The sequence below is a fragment of the Balaenoptera acutorostrata genome, chromosome 10 (genome assembly GCF_949987535.1).
Source record: "Balaenoptera acutorostrata chromosome 10, mBalAcu1.1, whole genome shotgun sequence".
Taxonomy (NCBI): domain Eukaryota; kingdom Metazoa; phylum Chordata; class Mammalia; order Artiodactyla; family Balaenopteridae; genus Balaenoptera; species Balaenoptera acutorostrata.
The window spans coordinates 36,871,745-36,892,320 of NC_080073.1; the positions used below are offsets into that span (position 1 = coordinate 36,871,745).

A 20,576-nucleotide genomic window follows, 5' to 3' on the forward strand; every position below is an offset into this window, starting at 1 on the left:
ACCATGGGGGGAGGAGGAGAGAGGGGCCATGGAAGAGGGTGGGGAGACAGCGCAGAGCCCCATGAATGGGTCTCAGAGCTGCAGCCAGCTCTGCCCCTCTATCCCAGGCTCTGCACTGGCTGCTAGGCTGGGTCCCCTGGGGAAGTTACTCTGGAAAACAGAGGGAGAAGGAGTTAAAAATCCTGAACAAGGAACACCTGAGCTTGGAAAATCATGGACAGCTTCTACTGGTCCGTACCCCGCACCCCGCCGCCGCCTCCACGGTACCGTGTGTTATTCACTCCTGGAAATGCTTCTATGTGTGAATTCTATTTTTGTATTCATATGTTGAGATGGGCCTTGTGGTTTCTCTGTCTTCAAAGCACACTTCTCATAATTACTATTGTTCTTTTTATCGTCACCGCCCCTGAGAGCTGGTGAGGATAGTGCAGGGGTTTTCCACACAACCTGCAAGGAAAGGGATGAAGTTAATACTTATATCACATAGTTATTACCATTATTGTATCTGTGTATTTTTTTTTTTTTTTTTAATTTTATTTATTTATGGCTGTGTTGGGTCTTCGTTTCTGTGCGAGGGCTTTCTCTAGTTGCGGCAAGTGGGGGCCACTCTTCATCGCGGTGCGCGGGCCTGTCACTATTGCGGCCTCTCTTGTTGCGGAGCGCAGGCTCAGTAATTGTGGCTCACGGGCCCAGTTGCTCTGCGGCATGTGGGATCTTCCCAGACCAGGGCTCAAACCCGTGTCCCCTGCATTGGCAGACAGATTCTCAACCACTGCACCACCAGGGAAGCCCCGTATCTGTGTATTTCTGTACTAAATTAACTGATGCCATTTGTGTGAGCTGGAAATGAGGGGCTTTCCCTGTCCTTTCCAGGAGGGAGAAACCACCCTGGGTGGCATTTTCTAGACGGGAAGGAGATGGGTATCAGAGGAAGGAAGGAGTCAGAGGGCTTTGCCTATGAAGCTGAGATTGCTTATTAAATTAGGAAAATCCTGTCCCGTGGGCTTCTGAGACTTCTTGGAACTTCAGTAAGACCTTGAGCCAGAGAAAAAAATGCTGGCGAAGGGCAGCTGGGCACGTAGGCAGCCCTGCTCCTTTTTCACAATAACACTTGACTTTGTGACAGCGACACTTGGCCTGATGCCTGTCTTCATCAGCCACATACCAACGTATATTAAGACCACTGTGCTCTTGCCTGGGGGGCCAGGCTGTGCTGTGGGAGCTGCAGCTTTGGCAGAGGAGGGGGAGCCCCAGGGTCTGGCCTGCGGGGCAGGATGCAGGAGACGCCTCTCCCCCAGCCCCACTCCCCCAGTGACATCATGCTCCTGCCCAAAGAGCAGACTCCACTGGTGCTGGAGGGAGATGGGAAAAGGCAGGGGTGCTTTAAAGATGAGAGGGACATCACCCCACCTCACCAGAGAGATTAGCCTCTTGCTTGGATGGCCTCCTCAATCTGTGCTATGGACTAGGGGGCTTAACAGTCATCAGTCCCATCTTGCAGCCCAGGCCCTGGAGCAGGACCCCTGCTTTCACCTCCTGGACCCTGCACAATCACCCAGGCCTCACAGAAAGTGAAACCCTGTTGCCCGGCCTCGGGCCATCACCACCCATCTGAGAAGCATCATCAGAGCACCATTTGGTGTGCAGTGCTGGGCTGGGAGGCTGTGTTAATGCAACCTCAGAGCCCCCTTCTCCCCTGGGGTGCATGGTGTCTCTGCTCCCATGTCACCACCGCCCACACCCTGAAGACCCCTTGGGCCTGGACTTCCCCCAGCCCCTCACCACCACCCTCATCTCCAGCCCTATTTCCTGCCTCAGGGATTTCACTCTATCTTCCTCTCCCAGCTTTTTCCTCTAAGTCTCATACTTCCCCTGGTCTTTGGTCCTGTTTCATGATTTCCCAAACAGGTTTATAACTGGAAAGGGGCTTCGAGAAAGGGGCTAGTCAAAAGTTGTCCTTTGGAACAACTGTCTCATGAGATCCTCGACAATTGTCAAATAAACATGGGATTTCTCTCCCCTTAGCCCCTACAGAGCTGTGCACTGCCTGCTTGCTTGCCCTGTGAAATCCCTGAGGAGCTCACGATGATTTCTCATTAATTGGCATGCCTACTATGTGCTACATGATCCTCCAAAACATGTGGCCCTCTATCCCTTTTTTTTCCCATGGAGCAGTTACCACCTCATGTTTCTAATGTTTTGAAGAGCATACTTTGGGAAAATGTTGGTTAGCTTAATTCCCTCCCTTTACATTTGAGATTAATTTATTAATCTCTGCCTTCTAAGCCTGTAAACGCTGGAGCCCCTGACTTCGCAGATGGAATAGCCACATTTTGGTTTCCCGTGGCTAGCACCAGAGCAGGACCTGCCACCCCAGGGCCAGGGCTGCCAAGCTGCCAGTCTGCTGTCCCTTGGGCCTGGACTCTGCCCTGCCTCTGGCTCCTGTTCTCCCACACCCAGCCTGCCTCCCCAGCCCATTTCCTGCTCCTCCTGTGTCTGGCATCGTCCACTGTGGAGGGCTGGGATTCACCCCAAGCTTGTGGCTGTCCTGCAGTCCAAAAGACTAGTTTCTAAGGAAGGGTGAGGGGCAGGGTAGGGGCAGAATAAGGGCGGAAAACAGCCCTTTTCACTTTCTCAAATGGCTTCTGTGCTTCCCTTTCATTCAGCTAAGCCTGGGTCAGGTCCCAGACACCCCTAGAATCCTCCAGCTTCAGGACTGGGCAGGCAGCAGCCATCAGGAGGCAGGTCTGTCTCCTGCCAGGTTATCTTCTCTGTGGGCTCGCAATGGCCCCAGATGCAGCTAGAGCCAGGTGGGTCACAGAGAACTCTCTTGTGCCTCTGCAGTCCAGCAAACTGAGGTGTCTCCAGCCAGCCACATCTCCTTACAAGTAGCAGACAGTTGCTCAGAAACAGACCAATTTCCACCCGAGTTAAGGATTAACCCCAGCCTCACCCAAGTCCTAGTCTGCAGGGGCTCTGGCAAGGAGAAAGTTCAACACACACCAGGATCAAATCCCCAGGGATTTCTGAGATCACAAACTTGGCCCTGGTGTGCAGAAAGAAGGAATGAGTGGGGCTAGGTTTGGATATAATACCTGCTAAAGAGCTCAAGGATTGTTGGACCCCCCACCCTGGATCCTCTTCCGGACTCACCCACCCTCCTGGTGCACAGGAGATGAAGTAACAGCAGCTGTGCCCACTTTCCACTGCCCAGCCCCAGTCTGCCTTTGTGTGGGTACCACTGCCGGCCCCCTCCTCCTTAGAGGCTGTGTCCTAATGAAGCCTTTCACTTTCCCCACTGGATTTTCATTAAGGAAACTCCTGGTTCCTCAATGATGCCCTTAAAAAAATCATTCTCCACTGAGGATTGGAAATGCTGCACAGTCTCCAGGGAGGCCTTGAAAGGGATGCCCACCTTCATCCTCACACCAGGCCTCCAGCAGTCAAATAGTAGCTTGTACTCAGGGATTCTGCTATGAGGAGGACTCAGGTGACCAGTCTTGACCCCCTTCCCCCAGGGAGGAAGATGACTGGAGTGCACCCTAATCCATCCCAATGGAGTGTGTTTCACCGCCAAGAACATCCCATTGGGCAGAGAGTGACAACCAGGGCAAGGGGACAGTTGTGGGCTGGAGAGGATTCCAAAGTGAATCAAGAGACCTAAAGCAGAGTCCAAGTATCTGCCATCAAATGGAGGGGACAGTATTAGAGAGACTTAAAGCCCAGATTTGCCTGTTAGAAGGACAAGGGGGGCTCTGGTCTCACAGATAAAGGTATAGAAGAATGACATGGCAGACCAGCAGCTTGCTTTATGGGCATGACCTCATCTGTTCACTCTGCCCCCACCCCCCCACCCCCCCAGCTGATAAGAATCTGGTGCTGTTTCCTGTAGTCCAAGGGTCTCAGACAATGGTGTGAACGGCTGGCCCTACTGGAAAGGACATTGTTCAAGGAAGAAAAAACAACACATTAGCACAAAGCCAGGGCAGGACCTGCCTAAATGTAAGGGCCTGTTAACATATCTATGATTTCCAAGTGAGGGGACACAATGGGGAATTGTTTCTGGAGAGACTAGGTTCCCCTCCAGAATGCTCCTGGGGGCTGGGGATGGCTTTGATGGCCCAGACAGGTCTCAGATGCTCTGTGAGGGACAGACATTGATGGCGTAGATGCCTTCCTGTTTATTAGAGGTGCACTTCAGGGCAGGCCCAAGGAACAAGTTTATACCAAAGACAAGGGGGAGAAGCTCCTGGGCTTCACTCCCTCTACGGAAGCCTCATGCTGTCACACTGCTCAGAGACCCCAGGGCTAGAGGTGGTTTGCTAGGGAAAAGTGAGATTATTTTCTGAAAAACATCAACTCTTTGGTTTATGGCCTGCAATTGCCATGTTGCTTTTTGGAAAAAATGTACAAGGCATGAGACCCTTGCAAATAGCCAACCCCTCTGGAATGGGGCTCCCTGGCTTAGTCTGTTAGGGAGCCTTCTCATACCTAGGGGCCCCTGTGATGCTGCAATTCACCTCCAGCCAGCCTGGAAGCACACAGGGAGCTGACGCTGTGTCCCTGGGGTCAGGGCCAATGGAGGTGCTGTTTCTCATAGCAACCTCCTGCCCTGCCAACAGGAAGTTAGAGCCTTTGAACCACCAACCAAAGGCCCTGATGTCAGAGTGTGTGTGTGTGTGTCTGTGTGTGTGTGTATGCAGCAGGAGGGTAGGGCAGAAGAGGAACAGAATCATATTACCCATTCCCCTTGGGACTGGCAGTCCCCATTTTTAGGGGTGAGAGGAGGGCAGCTGGGGTTAGGAGGATCACTTTGGGTCTGGAGAGACCATGAAGGCAGTCCTATCTGAGGACCTGACCTATGATAGAAGTGTCATTAGTAACATCTATACTAACCTCTAGATATAACAGGAGCACAACTCATGGATAAACTTGAATGGATGTGTTTAGAACAAGTGAATAGCAGTAAATCCTGTGCAATCCCCAAATAGAAGCAAGTTTTCATAAGCCCTTCTCAACCTTCCACGCCTAAAGGGTTATAATCTTCTTCCTCAACATGCTCACAGTGCCCTCTGGTGTTTGACAGTAAAACATCAGGCTTATGAATGCAGGGTTTGAGCACATCCAACAATTCAGTAGACATCAAACTGCCTCTGCATGTGGGGTCCTGAGCCAGACACCATGAGGGGGAGAAAGGTTAATAAGACAGAAAGGTTCCTTCCCATAAGGGGCTTCCAATCTAGAGGGAGAGACAATTATGGGACCAGATGGAGAATGACACAGGCTATAATAGGGGTATAAGCAGAGCTCAGGGAGAGTGCCCAGGGATGAAGAAGTGGCCCTTATGCTGGATCCATCAGGCTGAGGATAGAGGTTATGGCTCTCCAGACTGCAAAGCTCATGCTCAGGGCCCAGTATTTCAGGGTAGCCATGGCAGAGTGCCCATGGAAGGGCTTAGATGTCCATCTCAGTGGGGGCCATCCTAAGTAAAGAGCTAGCAGATGTTTTATGGCAATTAACAGAAGGGATAAGGATGGATATGCCAAGCAAAGCAAGTGGATATAGGAAACCATGCAGAGAGAAGGCTTTTGCTGCAGTCCTGTGAGGCACAGGGGTCTGAGCTCAACACTGGCAGTGGGATGGAGAGGAAGGCAAACATTTGAAAAATAGTCAAATTGACAAGAAAGAGGGTGGTTGAGCAGAAAAGGAAACATAAGGAGATTCTGAGGTTTCTGGCCCTAGTTCATGGTTCCCACAAAGGTAAAGAATTAGAGGAAGCGGAGCAGGTGCTTTGGGGAATTTTTATTTGATGTCTATTCCTATCCTCCCCAAGTGAACTATTTGTTCTAGGTCCTAGGTTATAAAATGGTAATTAATTCTAATAGACACATCATTTGTGAAAACAGGTATTTAAAATATACAACATGAGCCTGGGGCATCTTGTAGTGCCAAAAAGTAAAGAAGTGCTCAAAACCAAACCAAACCAAACCAAAATGAAACACACAATAATGGCAGTATGTGAAAAGGACATAGGAGTCCCAATGGCCAAAGCTAGAACAATCTGAGCAACAAAATAAAGTAGTATTGGATTATAACCCAAAGTATAATATACATATCCATGAGTCCATACTGATATAAATGGTTGAATAAATAAATACGTGGGAGAGGATAAGTAAATCTCCCATGCTGAAGAATTCCAAATAATATATGTAGATAATCTGTCCGTAAAGAGGGAGGGGGCATAAATCCCCACTCATTAACTGTGGGCTGCACAGAGTGGCTTCTTTCCAAAATTTACAGTATATAAAGGGGGAAAAGGAGTAACTTTTCTCTTTCTGGAAAAACTTGGCAAACACTAACTTGGCCAGATGACCAAGATCAACATCAACAGTGATAAGTCATGTTGATCGTATGTAACTTCAATTTGATGTGATGAAAATGGCACTTTACCTGTGTGGTCTTCCTCCCTCAAACCCATAACTCCAGTCTAATCATAAGAAAAACATCAAGGGCTTCCCTGGTGGCTCAGTGGTTAAGAATCTGCCTGCCAATGCAGGGGACACGCGTTCGAGCCCTGGTCCGGGAAGATCCCACATGCCGCAGAGCAACTAAGCCCGTGCACTACAACTACGGAGCCTGTGCTGTAGAGCCCGCGTGCCTAGAGCCCGTGCTCCACAACAAGAGAAGCCACCACAATGAGAAGCCCGCGCACTGCAATGAAGAGTAGCCCCCACTCGCCACAACTAGAGAAAGCCTGCGTGCAGCAATGAAGACCCAAAGCAGCCAAAAATAAAATAAATGAATTTATTTTTTAAAAAAGGGAATAAACAATGTACAGGAGGACTTCCCTGGTGGCACAGTGGTTAAGAATCAGCCTCCCGATGCAGGGGACATGGGTTCGAGCCCTGGTCCGGGAAGATCCCACATGCCACAGAGCAACTAAGCCCGTGCACCACAACTACGGAGCCTGTGCTCTAGAGCCTGTGAGCCACAACTACTGAGCCCGCGCGCCACAACTACTGAAGCCCACATGCCTAGAGCCCGTGCTCCACAACAAGAGAAGCCACCGCAATGAGAAGCCCACACACTGCAATGAAGAGTAGCCCCCACTCGCCGCAACTAGAGAAAGCCCGCGTGCAGCAATGAAGACCCAACGCAGCAAAAATAAATTAATTTTTTAAAACAACAATAAACAATGTACAGGAGAGGAAAAATAGTCATAGTGTACCACTTGACTCAACACTGAAGGTTAATTTAACAAGAATTGCGATGCAATTATAAAAGATGGAGGGAATGAACATGGGAAGGTTTTAAAGGTGCTAGATCTTTATGTAATATAATAGGAAGTCAAAAATGTCTAAGATTAATATATCAAGAAATGGCTAAAAGATGTGGAGAGTAGTTGCCTTTAGGGAATAGGGGTAGGGAAGGATGAGTCAAGAGAGTATTTTTCATTATAATCCTTTTAGTATTTCTTGATTTCTTTTTAAAGTATTATTTTGACCCCCACCGCCTCCTTGTGATTCCAAATGAATCTGGTCAAATCCAAATCACTGTGCACATTCAGATGTAAGTCTCCAGGGGTCAGCAACATTTAAACCAAGTTCGCAGTGAGACCCTGCGAACTCGGTACCTGGCAATGGTCTTGAGTTTCCCCCACTAATCCAAATCCCACAAAATCATTAAAAACAAACAAATGTTCTATTCAATTTATCCCAAGACCTTCTGCCAGGTTTCTGTCCTAGCTGTCTTGCCTAATGTGCTGGCATGGCCCCCTTACCTGAGCTAGAAATGCCCGAGCCACCAGACAGGAGGGTTTGAGTGGAGGTGTGTTAGGGTTAGGAAGGTATGCTAAAGACCAGGCTGCCTGGAGTGAGTGGAGCCCCTTCTGTCCCACGTGAGCACGGCAGTCCCTGGCCTTTGAGTCCAGGGCCCCAAGCCTTGCAATAGTGGCCTATTCTCAGTCCAGTGTGTTCTCCTTTGCTGGCTCACCTTCCTGATGAGATCCTGTGTGTTTATTTGCACAACTATGAAAATCTCTGTCCCTGCAAAATCGATTTACCTGCAAAATACTTCCCTCCAAAGCAACATGTCTAAGTCGAAAGTTCTACATTTAATTCACTGAATTTTATAGAGTAGAAAGGTGCGTTTTCCTATTCCTTCACTCTACCCTCCAGATTCCTTAGTATGCTAGATAAATTCCAGAGTGAATGCATAAGGAGACAGCAATGGAGAGAAAACTTTTATTTGTATAATAACAAACGTGGGTGAAGTCAGGAGAGGTATATGAGAACAAGATCAAGGTGGAAGAATCTTGGGGGAAAAAGAAGAGTAGAAAAGGCCCTCTGGGAATCAGGCAGAAAGAGCAGAGGTGCTCTTAAAGCCACAAACGCATCCTGTGGTTGGCATCAGGACTCTGCTCTGAACTCATGTTCCCCTGGGACTTCTCTTTCTTTGGTTCAGAGTCTCACTGCTAGCCCCCTTTCCTTGTCTCACAGTGCCAAAGTGCTCCCTCCCCCAAACCTGATGGAGGAACACAGCTTTGTACTCAAATGTGCTTGGCAGCGACTACTCAGAAACTGTTACTTGGACTTTTTGCAGCTCTTAGTGATTTTGACACCCTTGGATTGCCAGGAGTGGGCCCTCATCCTGCAACCAGAGGACTCCGGTTTTTCTAATGAGGAAGAGCCTGGCCAGTCAGTCCAAGAAGGGCCCGGATTCTGTTCCAGGCTGGTGTCTCTGCAGAAATGCCCCCTGGTGGAAGGTGCTGCTGCAACAGGGGATGTCACCTGAGTTTTCAGGTGTGCAGTCTGTGGTGAAAGAAAGGTGGGAGAGGCAAACTCGACCCTCTGTCTCTCTCCCAGGCGCAGGTCCTTATGCCCCTCCCTAGCCGCTTTCCTCCCCAAACTAAAGTACCAACTAAAAGTCCCCATCTGATAGCACACCCTCCTCCTTTCCCAGGCACCGTAAGTCCCCCGGACCCCCAACCCCCACCCCGGTTCTGAGACCAGACCACCCCTCCAGTCCCACCTGTGGCTTCAGCAGCAGGCGCACACTCCTCACACTCCCATTTCTTACAGTTGGATCTGAGAGAGGAGCAGTCCCTATGGGTTCCGTGGGATCCACATGTAGCACACAGAACGAGGCGCCACCTCCTATAGGAAGAGCCAAGGGAGGGTTGTGGGACAAATATAACACTCACTACCACTCTTGGAATGTTTGCTGCAGGCCAGGCCTTTGCTGAGGGCTCCTTAGGTATCTTTTACTACACGTTTTACCCGTGACGGAGATGTGGCTGAGTGCTGATCCCAAGACCTGCGGTCAGGCACAGCCACTCGCAAGGTGGATCGTGGAAGGAACTGGCCCTGAGTGTCTCTCCATGGGGCACAAGGAGAGGAGACCCTGCAGAGAGACCTGTTCACTTGTACATGAGTGAGTCCTGAGCTGATCAAGGATGGGACTCAGCAGCTATGTTCACCCTGAGGTCTGTAGACAAAAGTAAATTTCTTGTGCTTGATAACTGTGCAAGGTCTAAGATGGCCCTGCTGAGAGATCTGTCTGGCCAGGAGGCTTTTCCTACCCTTTATCCTGAAAGCTGTCTCTGCCTTGTTCATACACACAGATGGGGGCATCACAATGCTGATAGCGCTGGTACAACTCCGAGAAAGCCCCTGGCTCGAGTTCCCAGGCAGCGTCTCTGCAGTGGGAGAAGAAACAGTGAGTAAGGGACATATAATCGGGTGGTAAAACCTTTGTCCACCTGGGAGGAACTAGGAAGAACTCAAGCTAACACAGCAAAAGAGTTCAACAGATTGCCTGAATACTTTCAGCAAGGCGGGGCTAGTGGCCTGGCAGTGGGAGAGGGTTGAAGCAGACAAGTGGAACACAGGTGTTCCTTAGTTCCACACTGGAATTCAAGAACCCAAAGAATTCTGACCCCCAAAGCACCTTTTTCAGAAACATGCCCCCCACCCCTGCTTCACCCACCCCCCATTTCTTTTTATAATTGAAAAGCTCTCCTGCCACCCTTCCCTCTTCACTGTACATCAGTGTTTCTGCTGATTCCTCATGCTCTGAACTATCCTCACACTCACCTTCTCTAGAAACCTAGGCAACCCACTTCCTGGCTCAATTCCTGCTATAAAGTTTCTACTACCTGTCTGGAATATGAATTCCCATTCTTAGCATTTCTTGAGGAAATTCTTCTCGATTGTTGCAATGTGGACATTTGAAGAAATGCTTTGCTGATGTGTGGGCATATTTCTGTAAGATAAACATGGAAGATAGTGTTTGTAAAAACACTATCTTTTATCACATTCTTCCCACCCCGCACCCTCGTCTCACAAAGAGGATGTTGCTAGGAGAGCTTGACTAAGGGTTACAGGACAAGGAATTTGGATGGGCTGGGGAGAGGGCTGCAAATACAGGCATCAGACCAGGGACCAAAAGCTCAAGAGGTGCCCAGGAGTGCCTCAGCTGTCATCTCCAGTCATGGGGCCTGGCAGTGCTCGACCCAGTAGGGGTCAGGTACCAAGAATACACATTTCCCTTTCCTTCAATCCCAGGAAGCATGGCTGATTTTGAGGCTACTTGACTCATTCTAGGAAAAGCTCATTCGCTCCAGCCATCCTGAGGATTCTGTTCAGTCTAAATCTGATGATGAAGTCCTACAGGTCAAGGATACCCAGAGACCAGGCTAACTTTCCTCTGGAACCAGTCCTGTATACAGGCCTGCAGCACAGAGCACAAAAGCTGAGATTGCCTGAGCATTCCCAGGGTGCTCAGAACTGGGCCATTGTGGAGGGTCCCCAGTCCAGAGAAAGCCCCACCTGTATGCACTTGCGGTGGTAGATAGTTTGGCTACAGCACGGACTCTGGATGTTTTCAACACTTGCTTGGGATAAGTCTTCACAGCACAAGACACAGCTTTCCTCCCCCACATTCTCCCATCGGATGTCCTGTGTTGGGCGATGTTTCTCACAAAACGATCTGTGGGAGAGTAAATAGACTTGGTTTCTGGTTTGTCACTGATGCAGTTTTCCAGCTGCCCGGCCTAGGAAGGGCAATCAACCACCCAGGCCAGTGTCCACTGAACCTCCACGCTCATGGGGGAGGAGGAGGAGCAGGGCAAAGAACAGCCACATTCCTTCTCATAGCTGCTTTCCCACTGAGCAAAGCTCCTGGGACTATCTCCACAGCCTCCTGTTCCTGAAAGCCCCACTTAGTTCTGAGCAGCTAAGAACCCCAGCTGTTTGTAATTTAAGGAGGGGATAGGAAGCAAGAAGCAACCCCTGTGAAATTGCCAAGTCAAGATACTGTTTCTCATTATTGAATGGATGGACAGATTCTCTGGTGAATCGAAACAGGCCCGTGAGAACTGGACTCTGATTTCGTTAGATGCTAAATAACAAATAGCAAAAGGGCAGCCCAACTTTCCTCCTTCATCACTCACTTGTACTCTCCAAAAAATTGTGAAAGGCAACCCCTTTCCTGGCCACAAGGAAGATGGAAGTTTCTGACGCATTGGTCCTTCTGGCAGTTGATGGCAGCTCCCTTTTTCTTGCACACAAAGCAGATCTGCAAATGAGACCCCAGGCAGTGCTCAGGGCCCCAAAACAGACAGACATTCTGTGGCACATCATTCTACGGAATGGAAAGTTTTTGAAGCAACAGCCATTCTTCTTCCTCAGTGGACCTAGAAGCACTAGGGTATGCCGAAGCTGAGCTCCAAGCAGCACTGAATTCTTTTTGGCTTTCTCAGGATGTTGCTCCCTCTCCTCACTTAGGATACTATACCCTAGAGAAGCATGGAACTTAAGAGAAGGACCAGTGGGAAATTCAAGAGTCCTCTGACTTTTAAACTAGCAACTAGGGAAAAGAATAGAAACAGGGATGATGAGAGGAGTATGAGAAGAGGCCTATCCCAAGGCCCCCATTTCAGGGGATTCTAACCTTCCTAGAGGCCCGGGCTGCCTCCTTTTTGATGTCCTCAGGCAGGAATCCATGGAAACCTCTATTGGACTGGCCCCTCTGAGGCAGCTTGCTAGATAGGATCTAGAAGGTCAGCAGAACCAGGCTGTCAACACTGATGATCAGTGAAACAGTGCAGTGGGTGATGACAGGGTAAGAGAGCTAAGAAACAGAGCTTGGTGGAATATATATGCATTTACAGGGTAATTTATTTACTTAACAAGGCCTTACATAGCATAAGTGTTGGGTGCTCTAAGTGCTTTTCAAATATTAACTCATTTAATCCTTGTAACAACCTTAAGAGGTAGGTACTGTCATCATCCCCATTTTATACGAGAAATAACGTGACAGTATCAAGAGCCCAGAATCTGGGCTCTTACCCACCTTTGTGCTACTCTGCCTTTCATTCACTGAGCACTGCTTTTGTTGTGCTGAGCACTTTGGAGAAACATTCCTTCTATAGTGACTCATTGTCTGCTCACCACAACCCTGTGATACAGATGCCATTGTGATCCTCATCTTAGAGGCCACTGAGGTGTAGCGCAAGTGACCCGGCTGGGGTCACCCAGAAAGGAGGCAGCAGAGTCGCCTTCACATGTGAGCCCACAGAACCCACACTCTCACTCTCCCACTGTACTGCCCCTCAGTACAGAATAAATACTCTTCTCAGAGTGTATTCTCCACAGAAAGGGAAACAGGGCTTTCAAATCTCCTGACTGTAGTCATTCTGCCTTATAGGGGAAGGGGAGGAATTGAACTTTTCTTTAAAAACATACTTTAAAGGGCCTTTTGTTTCTGAAAAGCCCCCAAAGCAGAGTCTAGAATGGGAAATCAAGGGAAAAGAAGCTAAACTGTTAGGTACCCGTGAACAATGAACGTGTACATACTTTGGAAGAATGTCATACCTGAGCCCCACCCCAAGAAGCTTCCAAAAATATTAAGGAGGGTGCTGGACCTACTGCAGCAGTTACATGTTATATGTAATGGGGGCTGAGGTTATTTTATTTTAACATTATAGAAAAAGTGAGCCTACAAGGTTGGATGACTTGAGGACGCTTGAATTATATCCCAATTAGGCTTAAAACATATCTATGTTAACAGTCTCTCAAGGCTTTAGGACTATATGAGTGATTTCCATTTATACTTTTAAGTGTTATTAATATTTTCTACAATGAATATGTATAATTTCTACAAACAGAAAAATCAGTAGTGAAAGATTAAAAATAATCTAAATGTCCTTTAACAGGAGTTTAATACTTTTTGGCACATCTGTACCATGGAATACCAATTAGCTATTAAAAAAATGTTCTATATGGAAAGAGCTCCATAAATATATGAGGTAAAAAAAAGTAAAATACAAAACACTGTGTATAGGATGTCTATTTTATGTTGAAAATGTATATGCTTATAAATGCATTGAAGTTAAACAAGACCCGACACCAAAACAAGACAGAACTTACAGGAGTGAAAAAGCACAGACCAATTTTTCTCATGAGCATAGATACAAAAATGAAACAAAATATTGAATCCAGCACCATATAAAAAGGATTATACATCATGACCAAGCAGAATTTGTACCAGAAATGCATGATTAGTTTAACATTATTCAATCAGTGTAACAAACCACATTCACAAAATAAAGAAGAAAAATCATGATCATCTCAACAGATGCAGAAAAAGCATCTGACAAATTCAGCACACATTCATAATACCCTCAGCAAACCAGAAATAAAAGGGAACTTCTCCAATCTGATGAAAAGCATCTAAGAAAAACCTACAGCTGACATCATATTTAATGGTGAAAAATTGGATGCTGTCCTCTAATGTTAGGAACAAGATAGGATATTCACTCATACAACTTCTTTTCAACACTAGATTGAAGTTCCCAGCTATTACAATAAGGCAAGAAGAAGAATTAAAAGACATAAAGATTGGAAAGAAAGAACTGCCTTTATTCACACGTGATTGTGTACACAGGAAATCCTAAGGCATTTACAAAAAAATTTAAAAATAAAAACTACTGAACTAATAAGTGAATTTAACAATATTGCCAAGACAAAATCAATGTACAAAAATAAACTGCATTCCTATACACCAGCAACAAACTTGAAATGAAATTTTAAAATACCATTTATACTAGCATAGAAGTCACAAAATATTTAGGAATACATTTGACAAAATATGTGCGAGACTTCTTCACTAAAAAAAAAAAATTGCTGAGATAAATTTTAAAAGACACAAATTAATGGGGAAATATATCATGTCCATGGACTGGAAGATTCAATATTGTTTGTCAATTCTTCCCAAATTGATCCATAAATTCAATGCAATTCCTATCACTATCCCAACAGGCTTTTTTTTTTAACGAAAAATTGACAAACTAAATATAAAATGTATATGGAAAAGGAAAGCACCCAATAGCCAAAGCAATCTTGGAAAAGACTGCAGAACAAGACTTAATTTCAAGATGCTGTAAAGTCACAATAATCAAAACAGTGTGGTATTGGTAAGGGTCAACACACAGATCAATGACATAAAATAAATCATCCAGATCCACAGATACATGGTCAACTGATTTTGACAAAAGCACTGAGGTAATGCAATGGGTGGGCAAAGATTTCCTGGGACACACAAACAAGCACGAACCATAAAAGGAAAAATAGATAAACTGGACTTCATCAAAATTGAAAACTTTTGTTCTTCGAAAGACATCATTAAGAAAATAAAAAGGCAGGGGGAAGGGGCAGCAGGCACCATGTTGGGCCATGAAGGTGGCAAGAAGAAGTCCTTGAAGCAGCCCAAGAAGCAAGCCAAGGAGATGGGCAAGGAAGATAAGGCACTCAAGCAGAAAAAGGAGGAGGAGCAGAAGAAACTCGAGGAGCTAAAAGGGAAGGCTGCGGGGAAAGGCCCCCTGGCCACAGGTGGAGTTAAGAAATCTGGCAAAAAGTAAGCTGTTCCTGGAATTCCTTGGTGGTCCAGTGGTTAAGACTTGGTGCTTTCACTGCCATGGGCCCAGGTTCGATCCCTGGTCAGGGAACTAAGATCCCACAAGCTGCACAGTGTGGCCAAAAAATAAATAAAATAAAATTTTAAAAAAGTAAGCTGTTCCTTGTGCCTGAGGCAATGATGATTCCATTCCTGTTTAAACATCTGGATTCCCTGCCATAACATCTGTCGCCACCTATAGCTATAGCTTGGAACCTTTTGTACATTTAAGAATAAATTTTTGTAAAAAAAAGAAAATCATACAGTGGCTCATCTTGTCTTTAGTTTTTCTCAGCCATTTTCTACCTTAGCTATGAGATCCGCATAAACCCAGCGCAGAATCCTCCCAAAGTGTGTTCCTAAGTCCTTGTTCTATCCTGGATTCTGCATCACCTGGAATGAAACCAACTCATTTGAAAAATAAAAAGAAAATTAAAAGGCAAATCACAGACTGGGAGAAAATAGTGACAACACACATCTCTGAAAAAGGATTTGTAGCCAGAATATACAAAGAACTCTTATAACTCAATAAGACAAAACAACACAACTTTTTTTTTTTTTTTTTTGGCCTCACCGTGCAGCATGTGCGATCTTAGTTCCCCTACCAGGGATCGAACCTATGCCCCCGGCAATGGAAGTGTGGAGTCTTGACCACTGGACCGCCAGGGAAATCCCAAAACAACTCAACTTTTAAAATGGACAAAATATTTGTACATACACTTCACAAAGGGAAATATGTGAATGGCCAATAAGCACACAAAAAGAAGCTCAACATTTTAGGTCATCAGAAAAATGCAAATTAAAACCGCAATGAGATACCAAAACACACTCAGTAGAATGGCTAAAATTAAAAAAGACTAACAGGTCTTCCCTGGTGGCGCAGTGGTTGAGAATCTGCCTGCCAATGCAGGGGACACGGGTTCAAGCCCTGGTCTGGGAAGATCCCACATGCCGCGGAGCAACTAAGCCCGTGAGCCACAACTACTGAGCCTGCGCGTCTGGAGCCTCTGCTCTGCAACAAGAGAGGCCGCGATGAGGCCCGCGCACCGCGATGAAGAGTGGCCCCCGCTCGCCGCAAGTAGAGAAAGCCCTCGCACAGAAACGAAGACCCAACACAGCCATAAATTAATTAATTAATTAATTAAATTTAAAAAAAATTATTAAAAAAAAAAAAAAGACTAACAACATCAAGTCGGGACAAGAATATTGTGCAAACAGAAATCTCATAAATTGCTAGTGGGATTGTAAACGGTACAACCACTTTGGAAAGTGATTTGGCAACTTCACACAAAGTTAAACATATAGTTAGTAATTTCACCCCTAGACATTTGCCCAAGAGAAGTGAAAACATGTTTTCACACAAAAAATTGTACGTGAATATGCATAGCAGCTTTATTCACAATAGCCCCAAATGAAAACAATTCAAATGTCCATCAGCAGGTGGATAAATAAGCAAATTATAATATATTCATACAACAGAATACAACTACACAATAAAAAGGCACAAGCTACCGACGCATGCAACATGGATCAATCTTCAAAACACTGTGTTGAGTGAAAGAAGCCAGACACAAAAGAGTACAAATTGTATGGTTTCATTTATATGAAGTATAAGAATAGGCAAAAGTAACCTATGGATCAGAACAGTGATCACCTCTGAGGGAACTGACTGGAAGAGGGTAGGAGGGGATTTCTGGCATGATGGAAATAATTATTTTGATTGGGGTAGTGTTTACATGGGGACATACTTTATATCTCCATGATATATGAGTTTATCAAAATGCATCAAACTGTATTCTTAAATGGGTGCATTCTATAGCATACAAACTATACTTAATTTAAAAAGAATATCAGGAAAAAATAGCTGGAAGAACTGTTGGTAGCATTTGCTGCTGGGGAGAGGGAGAAGGATTGGGAATACTACTAGGGGAAGAGACTTTCTATTGTACATACTTTATACTGTTAGGATTTTACATCAGGTACACACATTACTTTTTAAAAATTAGACTTTTTTTAAAAAAAGTCATTAAGAAAAACAAGCAAACAGGGCAATGGATCTGAGGCTGGATGCAAAAACAGAGCACAGACTGTACAGCAAAGCCATAGGACATTCAAAGCAAAGGGGGCCTTATACTCACAAGACAGAAATAATGCACACTGAGATTGTGTTTCTGAAGAAATTCCCCTAATTTTTCGGGATCCCCAGGTTCTTGAAGGCATAGCCGGCAAACTGGAAGAAAAGATGTTAGGAATTCATTTTGGGAGCATAACGATCTCTCTAAGTACAAGGAGGAGGACAGTACTGGGAAGAGGGTCATTTTGACAAGGAAGAGGTTGGGATGAAGTGTTATTTGATATCAGTTAGGCTTTCATATAATTTTAGCCACATCTGACGGAGTTGGCTGCAACTGCTCACTTCATATACTTTTATCTCAAGTGGCTTTAATTAACTTGTTCCTTGAACTTTGGACGTGACATTTAAAAATTACAGACTCTGAGTTCTTCAGGATCTTAGAGATTCTGGGAAGGAATTGACAGTGAGAAGAGCAAGTTTGCTGCCCTACACAGGTGGCCTTTGCTGAGGTCGGGAGGCAGCAGCCAAACAGAACCTCCAGTCTTTCTTACCAGGCCCTGAAGAAGGCTTCCTCTGGGTTACCCTCCTTGTCTTGGCAGATTTTCTATACAAGAGATGGAAAAAGTACAAGGTAGTCTTTGAGGATCCTGTTGGCATCTCTTGTAACATTTCCCTCAAAATGCTATCCATGGGTCTGATGAAGGACCAAAACAGCTAAAGACTAAGACATCTGTTTTCTTCTTCCCTTTCATATTTTTTGAAAGCACAAAACATGCCCATGGAATTATGTGAATTATGTGAGATCATAGCCATCTTTCTGTTCTAGTGCCTCTATTGCCTGTGTTCACTGAATGAATGCAAGAACAAACCCCCTTTTATTCTTTTACTGTTTCTACTGTCACCTACCCTGAATCTCAGGTGGTACCATGTTCACAAGGCATAATAAAATGATACTAAAATTGATTAAGAATTTCCTATTGCTAGGCAATATTCTTGGCTCTATATGTATTAGCTCAGTGAATCTACAGAATATTCTAAAAAGTGGGTGCTATTATTATGTATTTTCCAGATGAGGAAACTGAGGCCTAAAGAAATGAAATAACCTGTCCCAGGTCACCTAGTTAGCAAGTGTTAGAGCCAGGATATGACTCTAGGCAGTAGGGCTCCACAGCCAGGACTTTGCCAGTAGGGACATCCCTGGGAGGATAGGTTACTGGGCAGCTTCCCAGGGACCACTGGTGTATGCGTCAACACTAACCAACCCTAGCCTCCAAGACCAAGCAAAGGGGACAAAAAATGAAGCATATACTACAGGCCATTGGACAATTTCTCCCAAACTCTCTTAAGTTGCCTACTCTACCTCAATCTTTGATGTTCCTTCTTCTTTCCTATTATAGTCTTCATTCGCTGCTGTCTCTCTCTCCTGTCTTGAATTCTTCTATACTATAATGAGGACAATACCGGCTCTTCCAGCTATAAATATAAACAAGTCAGCAATTAATTCTACATTTGGTTATCAAGTTCCACAGGGCCAAAGCAACAGTGCACTTCACCTCCCCATCCATGTGACAGAATAAAAGGGACATGCCCAGTATCAATGTCAGTAATAGCCAATAATTATTAAATCATGCCCAGAACTGTTCTGGGCATTTTACATTTAACTCGAAAACCCCCTTGGCAATAGGTACCATTTTATCCCTAGTTTCAAGATGAGACTGAGGCACAAGATGAGACTGTCACACAGAGGCACTTGCTCAAGATCACAGTTACCGATACACCACAGCGGTATGAGAACTTGGAACTATTGCTTGAACTGGCTAACTGGTTCTTTGCTTTCTTTGTGCCTACTAAATGTACGAGGTAGCACTCAGGAAAAATGCCTCCTTTTGCCCCCAAGTTTAAGTTCCTTAATTCCACCCAGGAAAAGCTAGATTAGGTAACTCTTTCCTAGGAAAAGGAGCCTGTGAGATTCTGGCTGTCAAAAGAGAGACCTCCCTCTGGTGAGAGCCAAGATATAACCCTGACAAATCACCCCTTGGCTCCTATTGCTTTTTTTCACCAGGCTCAGATGATCACTGAGGTCTGGCCTGTTCTCAACCTTCCTCTAGATGTGAACCAAGGTTAAAAGGCCCAGAAGTGGAAAAGACACCCTGCCACTCCTCCCCCGACCAATGTCAGCTGGCTATAAATTCACAGTTTTCATTGGTTAAGGGGGAAATCCCTGAATGGGAATGGGGACAAAAGAAATAAAAAGCACTCCTCTCAAGGAAGGACTGTGTCAAGTCAGGGGAGAGGAGAAGGATAGCATTTCTTAGGAGAATTGAGTGAATTAGGTCAGTCCAGGGACACACACAACAGTACCCATGTCCTCAGACCACAGCTGCAGAGCATGAACATCTTTAGCGACTGTCAACTGTTCTGCATGAACGTAACTACTCAGGCAACTAGCTGTTCAGCACGCTAAGGCTCCATCTCCTCTTCTAACCCATGAGTTGCACTTGCATTGGTAATGACATTTGATGGCTTCTTACTCAACAAAAGCACTAGGACAGGCTGGAAGAGGAGAGAGAAGGGCGTGCACTAGGGGATCCACTTTAGCTGGCTACAGAACAGTTCCGAGTCATTGGGGAAATCCAGATCTAGCAATAGAAATAAAACCTTGAAACGTCAGTTCTTTGCATCGCTGGACCAAGACGTTCCTTGAGTGGGATTCTGCGCACAGTGGTAGTTACAGGAAGACGCAAGGATCTTCAAAGCATGTGAGGAGGACGTTGCAAATGCTGGCTTCCACAAGCTGCTCAGTCTGAGATTTCCTAACCGATCGGATGCTCCCTTGAAACGGTTACCGAGTTGTTTCACTGGATAAGTGCTGGGTAAAACTTGAGAAAATTAAAAATAAATAAGTGTATTCGGCCCCGCCACCGCACGAATAAACAATGGTTTATTTGGAAAATACGAGTCGGTGTGGCCACAACCATCCCCCGGAGGTAACAGCCAAAGAAGGGGCTCAAGGAGCATCCCGCAGATGCCAGACCAGGCTCATGTCGCGCCTGCCGGGCTGCTGGTGCGAGGCCGGGCTGGAGGTCGCCTCAGCCGCTCACTCCTCACGGTAGCGCACTGGTGGCCGCTCCCGGTCGGGGCCGCCCGCCCGGCTATCGCCGAGGGCGCCGCTGTCCCGGAGCTTTATTCGTTGCCGCAAGCTGTGGTAGCTACCTCACGGGCCGCCGCCCCGCGCGGTGACTGCGCCGGCGAAGGGGGTGAGCACGCAAACGGCGGCCGGGTCACGCGGACTGCAACCCAGTAACACTGCAGCCGCGAGGAGCACGGTTGCGCAGAGCGGGACCACTAACGGTAGCGCGCTAACGGCCGCGCGCCCGCCCCGCCCCTTCTCGCGCCACCCGCGCTCTAGCCCTGCCCAGTCTTCTCGTCCTGCACTCCCGCGCGAGTTCGCCGGCGTCTGGAGTCGAAACTGCAGAAGACGAGGCCAGAGGCGGGGCGGCGATCGTCGCGCAGAGGTGACGTAGTGCCGCCGGCGCGGGCGGGTGAC

At 46.4% G+C, this 20,576-nt stretch overlaps 2 protein-coding genes and 1 non-coding gene across 3 annotated transcripts; 2 read left to right on the plus strand and 1 right to left on the minus strand.

Moving 5' to 3' along the window:
* Nucleotides 1-7,233: 7,233 nt before the first annotated feature.
* Nucleotides 7,234-20,471, minus strand: PHF7 (PHD finger protein 7). Its single transcript, XM_057555184.1, is given in 13 exon segments — nt 7,234-8,757; nt 8,759-8,810; nt 9,031-9,155; nt 9,581-9,697; nt 10,157-10,263; nt 10,830-10,989; nt 11,453-11,577; nt 11,953-12,054; nt 17,094-17,185; nt 17,581-17,633; nt 18,390-18,502; nt 19,688-19,908; nt 20,243-20,471. Coding segments are annotated over 11 exon segments (1,152 nt in total). The 5' UTR covers nt 18,434-18,502; nt 19,688-19,908; nt 20,243-20,471; the 3' UTR covers nt 7,234-8,582.
* Nucleotides 14,726-14,920, plus strand: LOC130709082 (translation machinery-associated protein 7-like). The gene has a single exon (XM_057555185.1). The coding sequence runs from the start codon at nt 14,726-14,728 to the stop codon at nt 14,918-14,920; it is 195 nt and encodes a 64-aa protein (XP_057411168.1).
* On the plus strand, nt 14,935-15,007 carry TRNAE-UUC (transfer RNA glutamic acid (anticodon UUC)). Its single transcript has one exon. It is a non-coding gene; the product is annotated as a tRNA-Glu (tRNA).
* Nucleotides 20,472-20,576: the final 105 nt, after the last annotated feature.

Coding starts and splice junctions, on each gene's coding strand:
- LOC130709082 (XM_057555185.1), top strand. CDS start 14,726: ATGTTGGGCCATGAAGGTGGCAAGAAGAAGTCCTTGAAGCAGCCCAAG.